Below are 22,459 nucleotides of genomic sequence, written 5' to 3'. Positions count from 1 at the left end.
AAATTATTCAAGTATCCATGATTCAAAATTCTAACTATGATATATTATAGGATGTCAAAATCTGAGGTCACATAGAAAAGGAATTCAACACATTCTTGACCCATCGAGGCTGTAAAAATGTTCCATCAGCATAAAAAAAAAAAGCCACAAGAACATAAAGAACGGCAACAAGTTGCGCAGCAAGATACCACCATGTATACACTTCACATTTGCCTTGTGATGACTGATGAATTAGTCCTCTCTGATCTTTTTCAGAATAACTAGAACAACAGAAGAATAAATTGATAAAATCCAAAAACAAAAAAGAAAAGAAAAGAATATCTTTAATGAGGGCGAGAGGCTTTAAGGGATTATTAGAACAGAATCATGTTCCATGCAAAAAGAAACTTTCAGTGCTGTGGAGCACACATAGCAACGTTCCACATGCCATTTAGGCACCATGAGAGCTCCCACTTATATGAAATGCTAATCAGCTGCATCCCATCTCCAATGATTGCAATTTTAATTGCATTGTTGCCGACATCGCCATGGAAGACGTCAAATCCGATTCGTGTGTGTTCAGTCGGTGTCAACAAGCTCTTCCACTTATCGATCCACTTCTGTTGACGTCGTAGAGATATCTGTCAGGCTAGGAGCAAAATTACAATGGCAATTCCCAAAGTGCTCAAAGCTGGCACCATCTGCAAGATAAGAATGGTTACAGCAATAAACACATTACTCATGGAGATACGGATGAAAAGCAAAAAGGAACCAAGAAAATAATTGGCTTAATGATTTTTTCTGTGGAAGTTTAGTACATTTCGATACTCAAGCGAGAAGATATTGTTTACCTTGAAACTCGAAGACAACATAGGCGGAAGATATCCATGCAAACCGATATTATAAACAGGAGTGCCATCAGGATAAAATAGTCCGTAGTTTCTTTCAGAAGTCGGCCCGGGCTTTAAGTCTTCATTAAACAATGCAAAGACGTATACATCTACAGGAACATAAGGATTCATTGGAGTTCCCTGTTTCATGGCTATCCTCTGCAGCAAATTACCATTGTACTTTGCAGCATTTTCTGGTGTCGCTCCTATCTCTTCGGAGTCCCCTCTAGAAGGCCATCCAGTCTCAGAAATCCTGACTTCAATATCAGGGTATCCCCATGCTCTGACAGCAGCATAAACCGCATCAATCTGTGCATATAGCATGTTGTCATAGTTCAGATTTGTGAGTGCATCGGTAACTCCTGCATTGGGTTCGAAGAGGACATAGTCTAAGGAGACAGTTCCAGCGTTTTCTTTGTATGCAAAATAAGGGTAGGCATTGATGAGGAAGGGTGATTTTGTCATTGAATGGAAGCTAAGAATTGGCTGGATATAAACTGCTAGGTCTTGTTTGAATGAGCCTGCTGAAGGAGGGTAAGAGTTCCCTAACATGTCAAGGGAATGAGCACTGGTGACATTTACTTTTTTATCCAATCCAAGAGAAACCAGGCCTCGGTAAACTGATTGCATGGCCGGCAGAAGATTGGCCATCAGAACAGTATCATTTCCTTTGAAGATTTCATTTCCAACAGTTATGCAGGTGATCTTAGTAAAAGGAAGGTGAGGCAGGACATGCTGTTGGAGCCATCCAAGTGCTTTTGCTGGATCAGTCATTGTTGACACATTCTCGTTGCCAATTCCTATTACAAACTCTATGTCAGTATTGATGAACGCACTAAGAACGTTCTGATCAGCGTCATACAGCTTTACTCTGCTGATGTTGAGGGAACGTAGTAGGCTTGCAACTCGATTTGGGGAAGGAAGATTGTTGGCAATTTGCCCATAATTGATACCTATTGTGATGCTAAGAATTTGGATAACTTGACCTGTAAAGATGAATGTTATTCCATATCACAGTTCATAAATACAGAAGTAATCATTCTTTTTGTTTTCTTTTTTGGAAAAAAAAAGCAATGAAAAGGGAAGAGACGAGGCTGATTCCAAAATGATGCCAATGAGAATAACAAAAGCTTCCAGCAGAAAGGAATTGGCTCGTGCCGTACAATCTGGTTGCATATACACAAAGTAAGGCTCTCCTTAACAATGAATTTGACAAAGCAATCAGGATGAATTTACAAATGATGAGAAAACTCAACAAGAAATGACAAAGTTTTTGGTTACATTCCAAGACTTGATAGGGCTGCTAGCATTTCAAAATGTTTCGCTTTTAGGAAAGTGCAAACATTATGCTTCCATGTTGCCGTGTGCTATGTATTCACCACAGATATGAAAAAACTACAAAATATGAAGGAAACAGATAATGACTACATCCAGAAAACCTTTATCAAAAAGGAAAATTCTGCTCTCTTTCAGAAGAAGTTTATTCCCTTTAAGGAGTAAGAACTTCTGCACTTTATACGTCTTTTGTGAACAAGTGAACCAAGGGAGTATTATATATCTCCCCTCTAACAATCATAGGGTGATTCCAAAATTTATTGCTTTTAGCCTGAATCCCAATCTATTGCTCAAGCTCCCAATAAGAAATGCTCTATTATGTAATCACTCACTGACACATGCAATTTGTACTCCCCATGTGCATGCATAATTTGCTGAAAGTTATGTTAAAACTATTTAATCTCTCTTCCAGAAAACCATTTTAAGCTCATTTATCATATCAGCTGAATTTTATTAACATTTTTTCTCTTGTTCATTGGTGACACAGGAATCACTCACATGGTCATGTGATTGGGCGGTGCATAAGAGTACAACACTAGATTTTAAACACAACTCATCGCATCCCTGACAATTTTTAAATGCTAACCTTGGTCCCCACAGCAAACATGGGAATGATGGGATCATTAAACAAAAAGTGCTAGATACATTATAATCACATCAAACTAAAACCCAACTAAATCGAACATAATCTCCTCCATGGGAGCAAAAGTTGGAGTCTGTCACCTTAGCAGCCCCTCTAGGTTGGGCCCACACTCTCTGGAAGCTGTGAGCTTAGCGGCCTCTCTAGGACAGCCCCACACTCTCTGGAAGGGGTAAATCAAAGGGGAGCATTTGTCCTAGCGCAGTGACCTTTGCATGGGGGAGGTTAGACACCCAAGACATTTTGCACCCATTGGGAATTAATCCTAAGAACTATTGAAACAACCACTTATGCAAGTATCAACTGCGCCAACCAGTGGAGGTAACATAATCTCATCCATTGGAGCAAAGGTGAAGTTGTCACCTTAACGGCCCCTCTAAGACATCTCCACTCTTTGGAAGGGATAAATCACGGGGCATTTACCTAGCGTAGAGACCCATGCATGGGGAGATAAGATAACCTCATCCATGCATGGATCTTACAAGGAAGGCACCAAGGATGCATGTGGTTTTTGTCTACACCTAGTAAACTAATCTCGTTGCTCATTCTTGGACAGAATCACAAACTACACAGCAATCATTAACATATTCACCAAAATTGCCCATGAATTCTCTGATCCAAAAAAAAAAAACCTATATTTAAGAAGTTCTAGAACTTATCACTATCTGCCATCTTCTCCAGGGCGAAATCGCATCAATCTCTCTCTCTTTTTTTGTTCTTTTTTAAAAATAAAAGAAATCAATATGCTAAAATCATGGTGAAATGATTTGGGCTAAAACACTCGACGTGATATAACACAGATATAAGGATATAAATCGAGAAGAATGGACCTGAAAAGAGGAGACAAAGGAGGAAGCATCCGCTCGTCCGCTTCGCCATTTTTCTCCAACTCGATCCGCCGGTAAAATCCTTATCGATTCGAATCTGCTCGATGTACCGAAAGAAAGAGGTGGAAAAAGTTGAGCTTGGCTTCCCAGACCCTCTCGCTCTCGCTCTCTTCTCGCTTGCAGTTATCTAGTCACTGCGCTCCAACCTCCTCCGCCATTGATGCATTCCTTCGCCCTCTTAAATGGGATTCTCGTGCGAACTGCTCCTACCGCACTGGCACGACAGACACGTGTGCTTCGATTCCCTTCCGAAAAAAACCGTCGCCCACATCCCACATATGAAGCCCTCGCTTCTAAAATTCGAGGGCATATTAGTCATTCAGCACGCGCATGACACGCGGCCGAGAATACGTCGCTGGAAGGTGTCGGTGGCGAGACAGCATTCATTGACGCGGCTCCTAGTAGACACCCCACGGTTCCGTCCCCCACGGGATGCCCGAAAAGTTCGCTCGTGACTTGCACCGCAATTGAGTGATGGCCCCCACCATTGACTGCCGCGTCATAAGAGGAGTACGTTTTCAGGTGCTTAAGTCGGGGACGCGAACCGGAGACAGCGAAGAGTCGTTTGGACGCCCAGGTCTGCAGTAGTCGCTGGGGCCCATGACTGTGGTGACTTATCCGGCGGGTGCACTTGAGTGGACGCAGAGAAAACCTTTTACACATGACGTCATCATTTTTTTTTTTTTTTTTTGTCCCTTTTCAATTTACATGTTTATTTATTTATTTACAAATAAACAAAAAATTAAAATAACCTGATAATTTTGTTTTTTTAATCATAAATTAAATATTTTTATGAAATCACAATTAAATATAAATGCTTCTTTGTGCAAAATGCCTTTTTAGTTTGATATTTTCTTAATATTTGAATTTTTTTAAATGCAAAAATTGAAAGGGACCCGTTTTATTGGAATCATCAACGACGTCCTTTTAATTTTGCATTAAAAGATGATCACAACTCATCATACCTCCGGTAAAATCACACTGTTGACAAATTTGATATATCCTATCATATCTTTCCTTATATCCTGAGTAATAGATACTCGTAATTTAACTCTTTCGTGTGTAACATTATATTTAATAACAATCTTTCATTTTAAAAAAGTTTAGCATTTTTTTAAATTTTTTACTTCCTAATTATTATATGTCTATACTTAATCCTAAATTTTAAATCCTATAAATTCTAAATCTTAAAAAAAAAAAAATTAAAAAAATAATATTAGATCCTCATGAAGTGCAACATAATATTTCCCTACATATATACTTCTGTGAAAGAACTCGATTATATATTTGATGCATGGATTAATTAAGGTGATGATAGACAAATCTTTTGCATATATTTATTTATAAAAGGCTTTTAGAAACAAAAAATATACTTGGTAGTGCAAATCAATTATTTAATTTTTGCAAATGAATAAAAATATGAAACAATGTAATAGATTTGGAATAAGCTTAGGTCAATAGGTCATAATTATATGCCCCACTTTACACTAGCATATCATGCTATCAACTCTATTGAGCTTTCCTATTTGAGCACTCCGACCTCTCCTTTTCAAATTTAGGAAGTTGTATATCTTCTCTAGACAATCATTACTACCAATGCGATTATTAGCTAAAAAAATGGATCTATTATCTTATTTTTAATACTAACTCCACGGATAAAGAGGAAGGTAAAATATAGATATATATAATGGGACAAACTCCAGATTATCAGTTCATAAGAATTGACATATTAGATAATTTGTTATTATTTAATAAAATATAAATATTATTGAGTATTAATATGCTAAAATAGTAGTTAACTACTATTTAATAAAAAATTTATATGAGTAATAATGCTATTTATGGCGTCGACCATTGCATTTCATAATTTTTTTTCAAATACATAAATAAATATTTATTGTTTGATTATTCTTATCATTTTTAAGAGAATTATGCATGGATAAATAGGCTCTAGTTATTAATTTAATGGGTGAGCTATGAAAGTTGGAGATTTTTTTTCATCTTATATTATATTATATTATATATTTTCCCTTGTCTCTCCTACTTCTCGGTCTCTTCCTCTACCTCTTAGGACTTTACGGACACAGGAAATCTGTATTAGTCTAGGGATAGATTGATAGTAATTTTGAGATGGACGGTTCGATTCCAATTTAACATTATCAATAGTTTAATCTTTGCGTAAAAATTAAATCCTAATTATTTAGCTAGAAATGTATCTTGTTTCTTACCACCACGAGCATACACACAATCATCGATCCATATGAACAAACTTTAAAGCAGTGGAAATTAAATAAAGAAGGCAGAAGCTGAGGAGGACCCTTCTTTTTGAGCATATATGTATCTATCCACCTTTATATATTCTCAACTCTATCCATCATGCTGAATTGAATGCATGCATTCCATATTTCCTTTAATTTCCTACTAAATAAATACATGCAGCTCCCTCCAATTATTGGATTCTCCTTCTTTCGGTGATATATATATGTATGTGATATATTCATATATTCTTGAAAGGGAAATCAAGGATCAATATTTGGTGGGTTACTTTAATTGACTGATCACTTAAAGGGGTCAAACCAATCAAGTGCCAATGGATCTTTAAAAAAAAGAAGATCAATATAAAAGAAGATATATATGGACTTGGATATATAAGACCTTTGCATTAGTGGTAATCACTGATATATGATTAAGTTTATTCAAATTCTAATTTTTTTCGCTAGGTATATGATCTGACTAATTTTGAGGTGAACGGTTCGGCCCTACATTCCAACGAAGTTGTTCATGAAGCGAGGTTGTGTAAGTTAAGGAATCACAATCTCATCATTAATAATCTAAGCACATATTAGCTCTAATAATTCCACTTGATCAAAGAGTTTATCAAATGTAGAGACACCAATATCAACCAATAATAATATTGTTGATCCCCTTACTATGGTGTGGTCCTAGTAGAAACATGAATTAGGTCATGTTTAATTAGGGTTGTAAATGGCTCAAATATTCATGAGCATGTTTGATGTGTAATTTGGCAAGAGTTTATTTATGTTCATTCAATATATACAAGATCAATTAAATGAACGAGCTTGAAAAAATCATTAAACTAAATGAATAAATTTGAACACATATGTGTTCTATGTTGGTACCGATGATATCATTAGAGGGGGTCAATAACGATTTGCTTCAATTGTTCGGTTTCGTGTGCTCGTCTGCAATAGATTAGTACACAGCAAAAAGATAAACATAAAACAAAATCCAAGCACACAATAAATTATTTTTACATGAATCATAACTCTTAGTTCCTACTTGATGCAATTACCTTTGGTCAAGGTTGACCAAGTTCGGTTGACTAAAGTTTGAGTTGAGTTTCGATGTTTAATTAATATATATTTGTTGAAGAAAATGATATGTCAAATAGAAAGAGATTGTTAAAAGAGAAGATTATTGGTGCAATCAGTTTCAAATCAGGTTAATCAAAGTTGACTTGATTTGGTTGAGAGAGAAGTCCAAAGTCCAAAGGGATCTTGATTGACTAAAAACACTTGGTACATAAAAGTCCAATAGAGATTTAACAAGGATAAACTGCAAAATAGGCAAGCTAGTCACAGAGGAGATGATTGCATTGTGTAGGGCGAAGATGTTCTCGAAATGAAATTGTCAATGCTAGTAGTCTTATAGTGGATATGACAAGGTTCTAAGTGATGATATATTAAAGATGAAGTGATAGATGGAGTAACACTAAAGAAGCAAAGGTGGTAATTGATGAAGGAGATCTAAATATCTTTCTTACTAGTTTTTAGTCTTTTTGAGTTTTTTTTATAGTTAAGATATTTTTTGTATTTGGAATATTTTTAGATTTTGAGTCGTTTAGAAATTTTAGGAAAAAAAAATTCCTTTATGATAGATTTTTTTTCTTTATTTACAAGTTAGAATTAGGATCTATATGACTATATATTAGGATTTTTTTACTTTCTTTCATTCTTAGAGTTTGAAGTTTCTATGAGCGTTTGTTTAGCTATTTGAAGAATTATCCTCAGATATTAAATAAATTTTTTGGAAAAAATCTGGAGAGTGATTTCTCTTCTTATTTTCTCTTAAATCCTCTTTCTTGTAAATCTGCAGAATAATCACTATTCAGTCCAATGTCAGCTGGTATTAGAGCGGGCATGTTTCGATTAAGGAAGTCGAGCATCAGATCCAATGGAAGGTGGGTGTGGTCGCGATCGTATTAATAGGCAGGTTTCAATTGAGGAAGTCAAGTACCGTGATCGTAATGTTCAAGACATGATGATTGAAGATTTACAAAGACAAGTTACAGATTTAACCCAGCGTCTAGCGACGTGAAATCTTGATGATCGTGAGATCTCAAATTGAGAATCTAAGTCTACCTTTGGGAATATAATCCATATCACCATCAAGCTACATACCGGGAATGCCTTGGTCAGGAGAAGCCTTATGGAAAGGTCAGGAGAAGCCTTATTGGAAACCTCGGTTTTCAAGTTGACTTGCCAAAATTTTTTGGTATGTTATAAGTAGAGGGTTTCGTTGATTGGATCAACGAAGTGGAGTAGATCTTTTATCATGAAGAAGTACCTGATCATGTGAAAGTAAAATTGGTTGTCATCAAATTCAAAGGCCTAACATCAACATGGTGGGAGCACTTGCGGTGATCACGAGACAGATAGGGCAAAGCCAAGATCACTGATTGCTCATGAGATAGATAGGGCAAAGCCAAGAACACTGATTGCTCATGAGATAGATAGGGCAAAGCCAAGATCACTGATTTCGTTCCAAGACTATTAGGTTTCGCCATGAAGGACGATAGCTTCAACGCCTAAATTGACAAGGACAAATTCAAAGATGATTTAGAGGAGGAATTTGACCCAAAGAAATTGAATAGGAGTCTCGATCTCAAATTGGAGAAGAGACCGAGGCAAATAATTATTCAATTTATGACGAAGAGACCGAGTAAACTAGCGAGCTAGCTAGTATATGACGAGGTACTTTATGATGATAACCCTAAGACTTTAATAGTTCGCAAGAGTCTATTAATTCATAAAGGTGATTCAGAAGATGATGGCTTTAGAATCAATATTGTTGATGATTTTGATGAAGATGAAGAGGAGAGTTCCCAAGAAAAGTGCAGCGATGCTGTTTTACTAGAATAGAACAAAGAAATTAATCAAAGGCTAAACCATCAGAAGAGAAAGTTATCCAAACTGTGCGCCAAGGACCGACAATTCTCAAAATTTCTAGAAAATGATCAGATTATGCTAAAAGGTAATGAATGACATTTTGTTACAGGAAAATCTTAAACAAACCCTAAAAGCTACTTCTTTTCAAGGGAATTCTATTAATTTGGAGCAAGAGTTAGACAGAATGAGCGCAAGATGTGGTTTATAGCTCTCCCCCTATTTGTTTCGATCTCACCTAAATCACCTGCACTTCTTTCACACCATGAGATGGATGTTTCTAGGGATTCTCCCGCACTACTAGCCGTGAGTATATTGTATTTCCATTGGAAGGCTGTAGTATGGATAGAATGATGATTTCAAATTCTATTTCTCTTGAAGTTGATGATGAATGGCCTGTTGTGGCTAACGAAGAGACACTAGAAAATGAATGCCATGAATTTCGAGACATAGCTGAAGCACATAAGGGTGATGATAATAATCTTCATATGGTTCAGGAGATGGAAGATATACAATCTACACACAAACTTGCAATATGAAACAAGTAATGATTGAATTTAATGAAGGTGTTGAAATTAAACTTCCAAATATAGATAGCTTTGAGGTATCTTCTAGCAAGAGTGAAAAGGAATTTAAATTACATGCCGACCCTGCATATTGCTAGGAAGAATTGATAATTAATGGTGAAATATTTGCTATGAACACAACCCATAAAAATATGCTGCTATTAATTGACTTTGATTTATTAGCAGAAGTGCAATGGCTATAAGTAGATTTTACTGAATTAATGTCAGATGATCAGATACCACAGAATATTGCTATAAATTTGAAAACGAATTCTTTCAACCCGAGATGCAAGAGAATCCGAATTTCTTTCAAAAGTACCAAAGACTCGAGAATCTTTACTCAAGGAAATAAGAAGGTGAGATACTTGTTATGCTGACTAGACAAGCTATATAATGCAAAATAATGACGTGGTAGAATTTACACAAATGTTTGATGGATTTTGGAATTTGGTACTCGAACGGCGCTGGGTGACAGAAAACAATTGGGATCTGCCAAGAACTCAAAAATTATATCAAAGAATAACGTCCTAGTTACATTTTCCTAACGACCTGGAGTAGACAATTTCACATGTTAGTTATGAGAAAATGGAGTCTGACCTAGAATTCTCAATATCCAGATACAGCATGGTCGGCTTTCTTTAAAAGTTCAACTTCAATTCTGAAAGGTCATCCATTGGAATTTCAAGGCCGACTAGATCTTGATCTTGTAATGCTTCTTCGTCGACATTCAACCAGGATGCAATATCCTGGCCTTGTCCGCCCAGGCCTTCAGCAACATCTAGTTCATCAATGGGGTCTATCCCATTAAGTGGAAGATTTGTAAAGATACCATCATCAAATTCTTTAGACGAATTCTGCGCCCTGTTACTTGAACTTTGCAATTCAACTTCTTGATCAAATTTAGCAATAGAACTGTTGACCGTCTCAAATGCCTCGCGCAATGCTGGTGACGTGACACTGTCTGTCTCTGTGACTCTGCCAAGGCCATTTCCTGAAGTAGACAACTGAGCTATCTTTTGCTTAGGTTTTGTCTTCAGTTTGCGTTCGCCTCTACCGCTGCCTAATGATGGACGACCGGCTTTAGCAGTAGAGCTTCTTCCTGATGCGTCTTTATTCTGTTCCTGGTCTCTTTCACTCTTTTTCCATTTTGTACTAGTTGCCAGAGAATGAGCATGAGCGGATAGGGATCTAGAAGCAGCGCCTGTGACATCATCTAGAAGCACTTCCTTCTTCCTTTTAGTAACAGCATGCTCACCCATCTGAGGAACACTTTGATATGGATCCGACAGACCTCGGTCCATCTTTTTACCAAGTCCATGTTTCACAGTCGTTAGACCTGAAATCCAAATAACATAGCCCATGTTTCAGTCGTTAGACCTGAAATCCATATAACATAGTCCAAATTTTTTATAACCAGTTTTCCAACACAGTTAAAAGGGAAAGAATACTCTTCATGACAAATTACCACAGGATGAAGTCTTTGGCAACAACTATGCAGTCAATAGACCATTCCCTTGGGGCTTCTAAGTTTCATTCCAACTAAAGGCCACAAAAACCCCACTCAAAATAAATGATCATAGAAACTCAAGATCAAAATGTATGTATTTAGTTCATTAGCTGTCTGTGGGAGGATGATAGATGCTACATTATGCACTTCAAAATTCATGACCAATAACAGAAATGCAAATATTGCATTAACGTCGTATAAAGGCACTTGTAGATACTAGAGGACCGCCAACATACTATTATGTTTTAGCTCAGCCAGTCAGATCCAAATCCAAGGCTCAAATGGTCAACTGTTATTGTATACTGTATTTCGGCATGGATCAGAGTCGCCAGCCTGCATGCTTAGAACATGATAGAAGTGTTGGATTAGCTGCTAGACCAGCCTTCTGACACTAAAAGGGTGGTCAAGTAACAAGTGCATGGATCAAATGACTATAACACCCTCCTATGGGGCATGCTAACTAAACAGTCAACACATGCAGTCTTAGCATGCTGAGACTACTAACAAATAAACAACAAACACAATGGTTACATCATATATCAAGATAAAATAAAAATGATGTGAAACATGCAAAGAAAAAAAAATGCAACAAAAAGGGGTTTATGACAGTCATGAAACACTGCAGATAAGATGCCTAACAATGCTTCTGATTGGAGAAGAATTATGAAAGCATACCTGTTTGCCGAACACCAAATTCCCCACTGCGCAAATCAACATAACTATTGGAACCAAATCCATCAGTATGGCTAGTGTCAATGTTGTTTGGAGGCCCTGACAAGAGAATATCCCGTAAAGTTGATTCACTGAAGCAGCTTCGACCAGTTTTCTCAAATATATGGCATCTCTCCAGTGTTCGTTTAGCAAAGGCCATTGCAAGTTGTTTTGCAACCTTTGTAATTCCAGCCTTATGACTTGAACTACCTCGACCACCCTATTACAGACAACATGTCACTCAACTCCAGATAACATCTCACTAAGATGGCTCAAGAGTGATACTTGTTGCTTGAGCTAAAAAAAATGCAGTTAATCTACAAAATAGAAATCATTTTGAAACAAGAAAATAAATGAATAAAATGTTGCTAAAGAACAAGCTAACATACATGAATCATAAGTTATGACAGAACAAAAAAGGTCAAAGAAAACTGACCAGAGGAACTTATAGTTGACAGTAGTATAGATACATTACAAGGTAATACTAGCAATAGATAGTATTGAAATGAAACTCATATGCTGCAATAAGGGACTGGGACATTTCCTTGAGAGCAGCAAGGTGCACAAGGGAATTGTGTGGTAAACCATACTAAAGACCCACATCAAAATCAGATCACAAAAGATCATCATCAAACACATTAGTTGTCAGCTATAAATTTTTATTCCTCCATATAATCGGTAATTTCAAAAATTAAATTATGCTTTATATCATTGAATAATATGTTCTTTGGTCACCCTCTATTCTTTACACAATCTACTCTAATAGATTCAACTCACCAAACTATACAATCTATCACCTTTGAGCATGACTATCATCCCAACCCATTTTCTCTCGTTTTATCTATTGGATCTATAACTAATCGCTCTCAAAAGCTCTCAAATGTTAGTGATTTTTTTTTTATAACTTTGACCTCTTCAATAACTTCATACATCAACCCTTTGTATTTTCATATCTCTTATATTAATTTTTCATATTTTGCTATCTAATAGTCCTACACTTTGATGCATAGACAATTCATAACAGTCTTACAGAACTCTTATCCTATGGGCACTTGATGATCATGCAAGACTTTAAGAGATTCTCTCCATTTTGAATTGAATAATAAATTCTCTCCATCTTAAATTGAATAATAAATCTAAGATATCCAAATTTCATACTAAAAAAGATTTCATTTGCATCCATCTTAAGTATTTTTATTGATTCTTTTCATTTTACTGAAGTCACATTTCATAGATTTAGTTTTATTCTACTTACCTTAAAAACTTCAGATTCTAAATTCTCTTTTCTGAAAATTTAATCTAATGATTCTCAAAGATTATCATTATATCATCCACAGATAACATATATCGAGTTTTCTCTCCATATAATGTCTTAAATATCATTGGTTTGTTAAAATGTAGTGCTAGCATAAAGCAGCAGGGAATAGAGATAACACTTGATGTAAATCTACAACTATAGAAATCCATTTTTCACTCTTATTAGCTCTAACTCTAGTAAGAAAATTACCAAGACATATAAAAAATGAGATTGAATAAGTAGTACAGAGAAACTTGTGCCAAGACACTTGCAGTTAAGGAAAAAAAGTAAAAAGCACTATCAAAGTCCTAGTAACCACATGTCTGTAATTACCGTTAGCCTTTTGTATGCCATCTCAACTAGTTTGTCCATTGCAAGCTGCTCAAGTTTTCTGTCATTTAAAAAAATTCAAGTTTTTAGTAGTGGTAAATAATGAATAGCTTGTAATAGAAAAGAGTATTAAAGAGTGATAACCATACCTCTCTTCAATTTCTTTAGCATCCTGAATTGCTTTCTCTAATTTGCTCAGTCGATCCTTCTTTTGCCTCACCTGTAAAGAAAACTTAATCTTAGAATAATATAAAATTGTCAAAAGAAAAGACAAGAGAAAAGTCTAGCTGTTGTCAGTATATAAGGAACAAAATTGCATTGACCATTAAATAGATTTTGATAGAAGCATGGTTGTGCAATCTTTGAGTTTTATTACAGAACAACCATTGTTCTTTATCATTCACATGCATGAAAAAGTGTTCCAAATAATATCTGCATGCCAAAGATCTACTATTCATGATCCATAACAATTTGCAAAATAAGAAATATTTATAGCTTATTACCTGTTGTAACAGTCTCATCTGAAGTTCTGAAATGACCTTGTCAATTTCTCCATCCACACCATCAGAAAGGTCTGGCTGTATACATAATAACAGGAAAATTTCAGTTTTATTATGTTTCTAAAAGGATACCACTTGCTATAATTTCAAAGGACATTCACACAAATTTAATTGGCATCAAAGGGCGAGCAAAGATGTATCATTCCAAAATCTGTTTCCACTAAAGGTGACGTAATTTCATATCAAAGAGGAACTTAGGCCTTGGTTCAGAGAATTTTCTGAAAAGTTTCTCAATTCTTAAAAAATAAAAGAAAACAAAAACAAATTAACACTTTTTTGATGCATTTAAATTTACGTTGAGTTATGTGATAAATATTTATTTTTCTTTTAATGATGTAGATAAACATAGATTAGAAATAGATTCAATCGGGGATTCGACTACAAAAAAGTGTCTTTGGGAAGGGAAGCAACATATATGTGAAAATAAGAATGGGGATGAAGGCATTAGGCATCAATTCTTTGGTTGGATATGACCATCCTATTTCTACAGTTCATAGCAGAAGCAACTTTCGACTCAATCTAAGCACCTACAGCTAGTATTTCCATCCCTAAAAAGAAAAATTATATTGATAAGACATTAACCCAAGAGAAAGACTCTTTCATTTAGTGCTTCTCATAACATTCATATCCTCAGAAAAAGTTAACTCAATAGCTTCAGTATATATTGACAAAGCAAAAGAAATGAATGAAAAGACTTACACTTGCACCCATGTCAGCAACATGTGAAAAACTATATGGAAAAGTCATGCTTAGTTGCTTACCACAGATTCTGGAAATAAGCCAATACTATGCAGCTCCATCAAGATCCTATCATCCAGAGGCATGTCCTCAAACTGGCATCCATAGGAAGGGCAGTTGCTCATTGCCTCGATCTGAGTGCAATTATTTTTCAGGTAATCAGAAAGAGCCACATTATCTGTTTTTAGGATAGCATTATTTTCCACAAGTGATTCATGACCAAACAAAATATTTTGGATGTTTAAGTGCTTGAAGTTGTTTGAGGCTACAAATCCATCTCCCAGACTTCTTTTATGATTTTTGTAATCAAGCTCCAAGTCATCATCGATAACATGACTGTCAGTATCATTATGAATATAATCACTTGAGTAAAGTAAAAACATCTCGTCTTGAGTGTCATTGTCAAGCTTTTCAGCCTCGTCTTCTGAAATAAAGGCTGAGAGAAGCCTTTGCGAGAGAGGAACCAGTTTGTGGCACCTTCTTTTTGTCTCTGACCTTCCAACTAATGTTTTGTCAAGTTCTTTTCCATCAAATGAATATAGGGCCCCAAACGTTTTGTTGATTGGTCCAACTGCATCTGTTTGCTTGCTAGCAAAAGAAGAGCGAGGTGAAGCCACATCACAAACAATCTCAACCTGAAAAGAAAGATAGTGATTTAAAAGGACACTTATATGTAACACTGAAGAAAATGTCATCCAAGTCAACAAAATTGTCCAAAATGATCAATAATATTGCAATATGATATTCTCAGAAAATGACAAAGAAATGAAAGAAACTGTATTCTATACTTGCAAATCCCTAAAACATCTAGGGTCCAAGACTAAAAGAACGTTTACAAGTAAATAACATTTTGTATTGATGAATACAATACAACATAATTACAGACAATCTAGAAATTAGATATGGACAATATTACCTCATGGTCAGTTTCAGGCCAGTCAGATAAACTTGCATCTACCTCCTCGGCAAAATGTATCTGTGAGAAAGGGGGTTCAGTAATAAGAAACTTTGAACCACAGTGAGATCAACAAATGTTAACATATTGTTGCTAGTAACAAAATCAACACCAACCTGATGCTTGACAAAAGATATTTCCTCCAGTGTCAGAGATGCAAAAATAGGTTCCATTTTCTTCCAGAAAGAGCTGTTAGAACAGGCATTACCTGCAAAGCAAGAAAAAGCAAATGTGCAGCACAATGAACCATAATGTAAATCCACTTGATACTGGAAGAAAATATGTCTAAGATTAAACCTACAGCTAGCACTGCGAGCATCATTTGCAGATGCGAGTAAATCATCACGATCATCAGTTGACGTTCCTACATAAATTAATCAAATAAGAAGCCCAGATGACGATAATGAAATGGAAAACACCAGATAGTCACTAACTGGCATCGAATATGGAACCTGCTGATTCTGAGGACACACTCGTCATGATTTGTGGACGTGCATAAGCCTTTCGGTCAGACATCTTCTTTGAAGGAGGGCGACCTATCCTGCTGCATGCAGTAATTGTTTGATTTAGTAAAATAATAAACCAATTCACAAGTAAAGTAGGAAAAAGATTTTCATTCCTTCACAAACCTTTCACTCCTTTCAGGACCCATCTTTTTGTTCTTTAGTGGTTTATTTGCATCAATACTTTCCATTTTCTCCTTTGCTACTGGTAAACAAGCTTTTGACTGTACTGAGCTTCTCCCACTCCTTCCTTGTCTCCTAACTCCATCTCCAATCTCTTCTTTTGGAGGAGTCTTGTTCTTCTTTGTAGGCAAAAGAAAACTTGACACTTTAAGTGATGTTTGTGCACCATCTTCTAGCTCAAAACTATCATTTCCCTTATCCTTAAACTTGCTTTCAACAGCAGCTGATTCCTCACTTTCTGACAATACAGCAGGAGAAAGGACATTATCATGTTTCAGTTTGTTGGGTATGACCCTAGGAACTAAAAGCCCACTGTTGTCCATTGTTGTCATTCTAGCTCCAACCTCAGGAGTTGGGTATCCTTCGGCTAAAAATTGAGCTTCATCCAAATTGGAGACAGGGGAAACTACATTAACCCTTCGGGTTCTAGAGATCTTTTGTGGCCGCTGACCAACCCATTGAGTTACAGGGGGAGATGATGATTCATTAGGTATTGGTCGTTTGCGATTGGCTACAGTTGAAGACTGAACTTTGCTTGCGCCAGTACCTTGTTCCCACCCATCAATGTTTCCGGATGAACGAAGAAAACTAGGTGATGAGTTCATTGAAGCACCTAAAACTGTTCTAGGTCCCCTCGATGCTTTCCCTTTTACCAAGGAACTTTGATTTCCAGCTTGACCATCATCATGAACATTTAGCCTGTTATCAAGATACACCAAATTAGACTTACTGAATGTTGAAAAGGGGAATTGAGAGTAAAGAAAAGGAGGGAAAGTTTATTTTTAAAAAAATGAGAGCAAAAAGTCACTGCCTTCTTCTGAAGCCTTAAACATAAATTTATATGGAAACAATATTCATCTGAGAACTGATATGAAATACAATAAAAACCTACTTATTGCCGCCTTTATGCATGATTCGTTCATTGTCAACTCCACTAGAAAATTCTCGCCTTCCATTAGGAACAGAGCCACTCTCTAGCTCAATCTTAGGTGTGCCACGAGAGTTAGAAACACTCGGTTGGGAACAACCATCCATCTTGTTACTTACTGTGGTTCCACTAGACAAGCCAGGTCTGCAAGATGAAATTCAAAAAATTTTGTAAAGTTTTCTAAATCCTGCTAAAAGGAGAAACGAAATTATGTAAAAGAAAAGGATAAAGACAATATTACCAATTCGCACGAATAAAATTTGACGCTTATTTGATACAAAAATTCTTTTCTTTTTCATTATTTTAAACTCAGATGAAGCAGCACATACCAATTTCAAAGTTTAGATCAGAAGAAAATGCACTACTCATGAAAAGGAAGCAAGTATGATCTCAATTTTCATCATGTTAGGTAAAGTTCACCATACTTCTAAGACATTCTTTTTACTCTAATAGCCAGAACCATGAAATTAACAATGTCAAATATGAATTTTAGCCTTTTCAAGATCTTAAACTCTTTATTCAAAAGTAAACAGAATATCAACACCTTAGATCTTGCAGATCACTAAATGCTCTAATGTACTGAAACATATAGTATACCCATATATCAATACTTATATTTAAGATAATAACAGAAATCAAAGTTCAGCTAATGTTCATTCCTGCACTGACAGAAAAGAAATAAAATATATTGAAATTGTATATTTTGCTTAATATCAGAGCTGTAAACAACTTTTGCACAACAAACTTACATCCAAAACACAAAATTTTAGTAAGAATATAATAAGGTGAACACATCGGAAATCAATAACAATCAGAAACGAAGCATATAAGTTGCAAGAAAACAGGAAATGGAAAAAAATGAAAGAAAATACATATCAAGCAGTCTCCATAGAAATTTTAAAAAAAAAAAAAAGAACAAATTTTCTAACTATTTAAAAAGTTAAAAATTTGTAATCATTCCCTTGTCTAGGTAACCAATGCAAGAAAAAAGAAAATTTTATGCACTTGAAAATAATTTGTTACATATAATAATTTGCCTTTACAAAGACACTGTAACTTTCTTCTCTATATAAGGTGTATATAAAGAGCATAACTAAACTCTGGAGACCACTTTCAAGTTTATTCAAGTTTTAGAGATTTCAATTTTCATATTGATCCCTATGAGAATCACTAATAAATTGGTTAACTTGCAGAGTACTACATTTAGCTGCAGAACTAAATTGGTGGAAAATCATTTGCATTAAAATGCAAAACAACGACTTCCTAGAAGGGTTAACTCTTTATGTTTAAGACCTCAATTGGACTCTTCAAAGCAGTTATACTTTAGATCAGAATGAAACTATATGCTCAATCTTGCTAGCTAACTAGAGCACAAATCAGTTTTAAAGAAACCAAGATGTAGCACCAGACCATCTCAATTTACCAAGGATGTTAAGCTTGCAAAATAACGAAACAACTTACAGGGAATCCTCCATGATAATACCTGAAAGAAATGGCATCAGACGATCGCATGCGGGATTCGTTGCTAGGTCTCTGTTGTATCGACTTAATCTCTCTATCACTTTCCATCACTCTATTAAGGCCAACAGAACGTTTTCTTTTCATTTTTTTGTCCCATCCATCACCCATTGGAGGGAGTCCACACATCTTGTCTTCTGAAGGAACAGATCCTCCATTACAACCCCGAAGCATAGTTTTATCCTTCTCAAAGAGCACATTCCTGTCCTTCTCGACCACACCTTGCCTTGGCGGAATTGCACCACGAACTTCTGACTGATGGACAAAAGGAAAAATGCCATTTTCTAACTATCACAAGTTAGATCTTCATACTAAGTATCACAAAGCAAAATAAATGACAACAAATGTATACTCAGCATAATTATTCTTAGAAATAGACCAAAGACATGCATTATTAGAGTGATATTAGACACAAAATATCATAAGAAGAGAATCGGAATTAAGTTTTAGCAAGTCCAAGTCTTCAGAAGAGGTGTAGCCAATAATGTTTCACAAGTCCATTGATAACACATTTAAACATTCAAGTCCAATTAGTTATCATTCTTTAAACTTTGAGAAGTGAGAAAGTCAATAGCTTAAATCCACAAAAAGCATTGAGAGGAAATACAAACCCGTACTTCCGCCATCGAGGAGCGAATACGTTTGTTAGGTATTGCATTCTTTCTGTCCTCCAGTCTAGGACTTGCGAGTTCTGTTGGACTTTGATGAGTCTGATTTCCCATCTTCATTGGATTTGACGTGCCTGACTTCTCATTTGACTGATCCATTCTTTGTCGTTTCCGTGAGACCAAATTGCGATATCTGTCCAATTTCATAGCCAAGTCTTGAAATGACTTTGATCTCTCCCTGGTAAAAGAGTAGTTAAGGCTCACTGATAACTACCATCATTCTATCTTACAGAACTAAAGTAGTTATTCAACTTTGCATGAAAAGTTTGGTGCATTTTTCCATCATTAACAATCTAACATGCTAAATATACAATAGATATGATGGTTGAATATTTTTTGTTCATTTTAAGATAATTTCAGTCCAAACTATTTGCATGTATAGAGTGAAATAGTACAAGGTTCGTCCAAACTATCTATCATAGTACATATGGTGCCTTGTAAGATACATGAAAGATATGCATCAACAAATTGTGAGATAAACTATCTCACTGTCAATGAACGAAGAATAGGAAGAATACCGTGCTCTGTTTGATGACTCATATACACTGCCTTTCAAACGCCTTAGATCCTCTGGTGCAATGGGAGGGATTGGTTTTGACTGTGCAGATCCAAAAGTGTGATCCTCCACTGTGACACCCAAAACCCTTCTTATTTCTCCAGTGCGAGAAAACCTTTGCTCACCCCATGAAAATGTATCTAATGGTAAATATTGTGACACTGTTGGTACTTCTGATGAAGAAGCTGCATTTCACAATGTACCAGGACCTGCAAAAAGACTTCGGTTCTCCATGTTCTCACGGAAGCTTCCAGACCTCTCCAAACCAGGAGGTAAATGTGTCCCACGCTGCCCATTTTGATAGGCGGGAGAGAAGTTTGTTCCATCCATACTGCTTGAAGTTGACTCCATCCTCGTACTTCCCGCCATTTTCATCCTTAACCAACCATAAAAAGCTTACATCCACCTCTCCTTCCTATGAATGCACTCTCCCATCTTGTTCACGCTTCTAACATCTCAAAACAAATTCCAAAAACCATAGCGTCCGGGATTTCAAAATCAACGACCTGCAAAATCAAAGTTGAAGTAAATATCGAAAGATTTCCCGTTTACTCCAAATAAAACCTCGGATAACACTACGAAGAGAAAAGGCGCTGAGAATGGCATGAAACTCGACAACTACAGGGAAGCCAATAAAGTGTAAGATACACAAACCCTTTAAGTAGGACAATTCATACGCATAATACCATCAGCTAACACAATGATAATGAAAAAAAAACAGAATGAACAATTGAATTAATCACAGACAAACTCCATGTGACGGAAACCGAACGAAACCCCTAATATACAATTCGATTCAAAAGTAGAAACGAAATAAGTACACTAGAACCATAAACTAAAGGGAAACCTGACGAAAACCAGTAACAATCAAACAACTCGAGCTAAATTACCGAAGCAAAGTTACGAAGTCGTCCAGTTAATTCATTGCAGCTAAGCTCGAGCTCGAAGGAATATAGATGGAATAAACAGGAAAACCACCAATCGAAGCCAATCAGCAGCTCAAACAAACTAATCTTGCTCAAGGAAGGGAAGAACCCTAATCGAGGAAGAACCCCGCGATCTAGTTCATGGAATCCCTACCTCTTGCGCCAGTTGCAGTGGCTATCCGGCGATCGGTCTAGTGATCTGCCAGCATTAGGCGATCGGAAGCGATCGGAACGGAATTGGGCAAGACGGTCACGAAATCGATAGGCAAGCGAAGACCGAAAACGTCTGATACAAAAGGGATCGGATAAATTGGAATTGAGACAGGAATATGTTTTCAGTAAATATGTCGCTTTACGAGAATATTTTAATCTAACCCCTAAAAGTAGCAAGTTTCTCAGTTTGGCCCATTTATTTTATTTGTCTATTTTTTTTTTTTACAAAAAAACAGGGAACGAGTAGTTGTTAATGACCCCGAGATCGTACAAAAAGATTATTGTCGATAGAGAGAAAAATATATGTAAAAATTCATAATGGTCAAAACATATTGAACCTACTCACTTAAATGCTTGCCGATATATCACCATCTCTATGGGTATGAGATGTTTGCTATCGTTGATCATTGCCGAGATCTTAAGGTTAAAATTTAGCATATTTATATCTCTCATGTCTTAATCACGTACACTAATGGTTAGTAGTTATCTATAATTTACTTTCTATGTATTGACCTAAGGACGGATTGACGGAAGCGTTGGGATAAATGAATCATCTTTTATCACATTAGATATTTTCTATTAGTGCATAGTGGTAAAATATTTAGAAAAATAAATAAGAGGATCCAAATTTAAATTTTAGTAGGGTGAATATTTTAGAGGTTGGTCTTTAACGGAGTATTTGGGAAAAGATGAGGGAAGAGGAGGGAAGGGTAAAGAAGGGGAAGAAAAACTTTTAACATTATTTGAGGAGTGAGCTAATGAGATAAAGGAGAATGAAGGGTAAGTGTTAACCTCGGTGAGGGAAAAAGACGTCGAATTCCTTACCCTCACAATCGGAGTGTAAGAAAATGGAAGGGAAATCTAAAAAAAAATATTTTAACTTTATCCCAATCTTGAAGGTGTCGACAGCTATTTCCGTGAAAAAAATATTTCCGTGAAGGTGTCGACAACAGTGGGTGAAGGCATAGAAGATGATAGCGATGTAGTCTACGAGGGCGATGGAGACGAGAGTGACGACGTCGATGCCGACTACAGTAGGAGGACTTGCTAAGGTCTTGTGTATTGGATTTTGGAGGCAGTTGGGAGGACCATTTACCATTGGTAGCTAGAGTTTGCCTACAATAACAGCTTTCATTCGGCTATCCAGATGGCACCGTTTGAAGCGTTGTATGGTAGGCCTTGTCGGACACCCACCGTCCGGATGAGGTTGGGGAGGCCCAGTTGTTGGGACCTTATAGAGCTCAGCATGAGGCAGAGTTGGTCTGTACTATCAGACGAAGGATGTCAGAGGCGCAGGACCGCCAAAAGAGTTATGCAGATCGGAGACGCAGCCCCCTGGAGTTCTCTACTGGCGACCATGTATTTCTGCGAGTTTCACCCACG

At 36.3% G+C, this 22,459-nt stretch overlaps 2 protein-coding genes across 8 annotated transcripts; both read right to left on the bottom strand.

Moving 5' to 3' along the window:
- Positions 1 to 318: 318 nt before the first annotated feature.
- Positions 319 to 3,973, bottom strand: LOC122024459 (glucan endo-1,3-beta-glucosidase 14-like). Its single transcript, XM_042583096.1, has 3 exons — positions 3,675 to 3,973; positions 831 to 1,855; positions 319 to 680 (listed from the first exon to the last, which is right to left on the bottom strand). Exons 1-3 carry the CDS (start codon positions 3,721 to 3,723, stop codon positions 624 to 626), a joined length of 1,131 nt encoding a protein of 376 aa, XP_042439030.1. The 5' UTR covers positions 3,724 to 3,973; the 3' UTR covers positions 319 to 623.
- A 5,884-nt stretch (positions 3,974 to 9,857) lies between these two features.
- Positions 9,858 to 21,190, bottom strand: LOC122024393. 7 transcript variants are annotated; one of them, XM_042583012.1, is made up of 16 exons: positions 21,018 to 21,190; positions 19,900 to 20,443; positions 19,325 to 19,559; positions 18,679 to 18,968; positions 17,160 to 17,339; positions 16,211 to 16,966; positions 16,016 to 16,125; positions 15,883 to 15,945; positions 15,698 to 15,789; positions 15,543 to 15,602; positions 14,650 to 15,261; positions 13,832 to 13,906; positions 13,478 to 13,548; positions 13,332 to 13,389; positions 11,666 to 11,921; positions 9,858 to 10,819 (listed from the first exon to the last, which is right to left on the bottom strand). In XM_042583012.1, exons 3-16 carry the CDS (start codon positions 19,526 to 19,528, stop codon positions 10,122 to 10,124), a joined length of 3,525 nt encoding a protein of 1,174 aa, XP_042438946.1. In that variant the 5' UTR covers positions 19,529 to 19,559; positions 19,900 to 20,443; positions 21,018 to 21,190; the 3' UTR covers positions 9,858 to 10,121. The 7 variants fall into 7 exon arrangements, with proteins under 7 accessions (XP_042438946.1, XP_042438949.1, XP_042438950.1 ...); XM_042583015.1 differs by having other exon boundaries at positions 16,034 to 16,125; XM_042583016.1 differs by having other exon boundaries at positions 16,034 to 16,122.
- Between the last annotated feature and the right edge of the window lie 1,269 nt (positions 21,191 to 22,459).

The sequence above is a fragment of the Zingiber officinale genome, chromosome 9B (genome assembly GCF_018446385.1).
Source record: "Zingiber officinale cultivar Zhangliang chromosome 9B, Zo_v1.1, whole genome shotgun sequence".
Taxonomy (NCBI): Eukaryota; Viridiplantae; Streptophyta; class Magnoliopsida; order Zingiberales; family Zingiberaceae; genus Zingiber; species Zingiber officinale.
The sequence above is the reverse complement of the archived record's forward strand: the minus strand, read 5'-3'. Positions and strand labels throughout refer to the sequence as shown.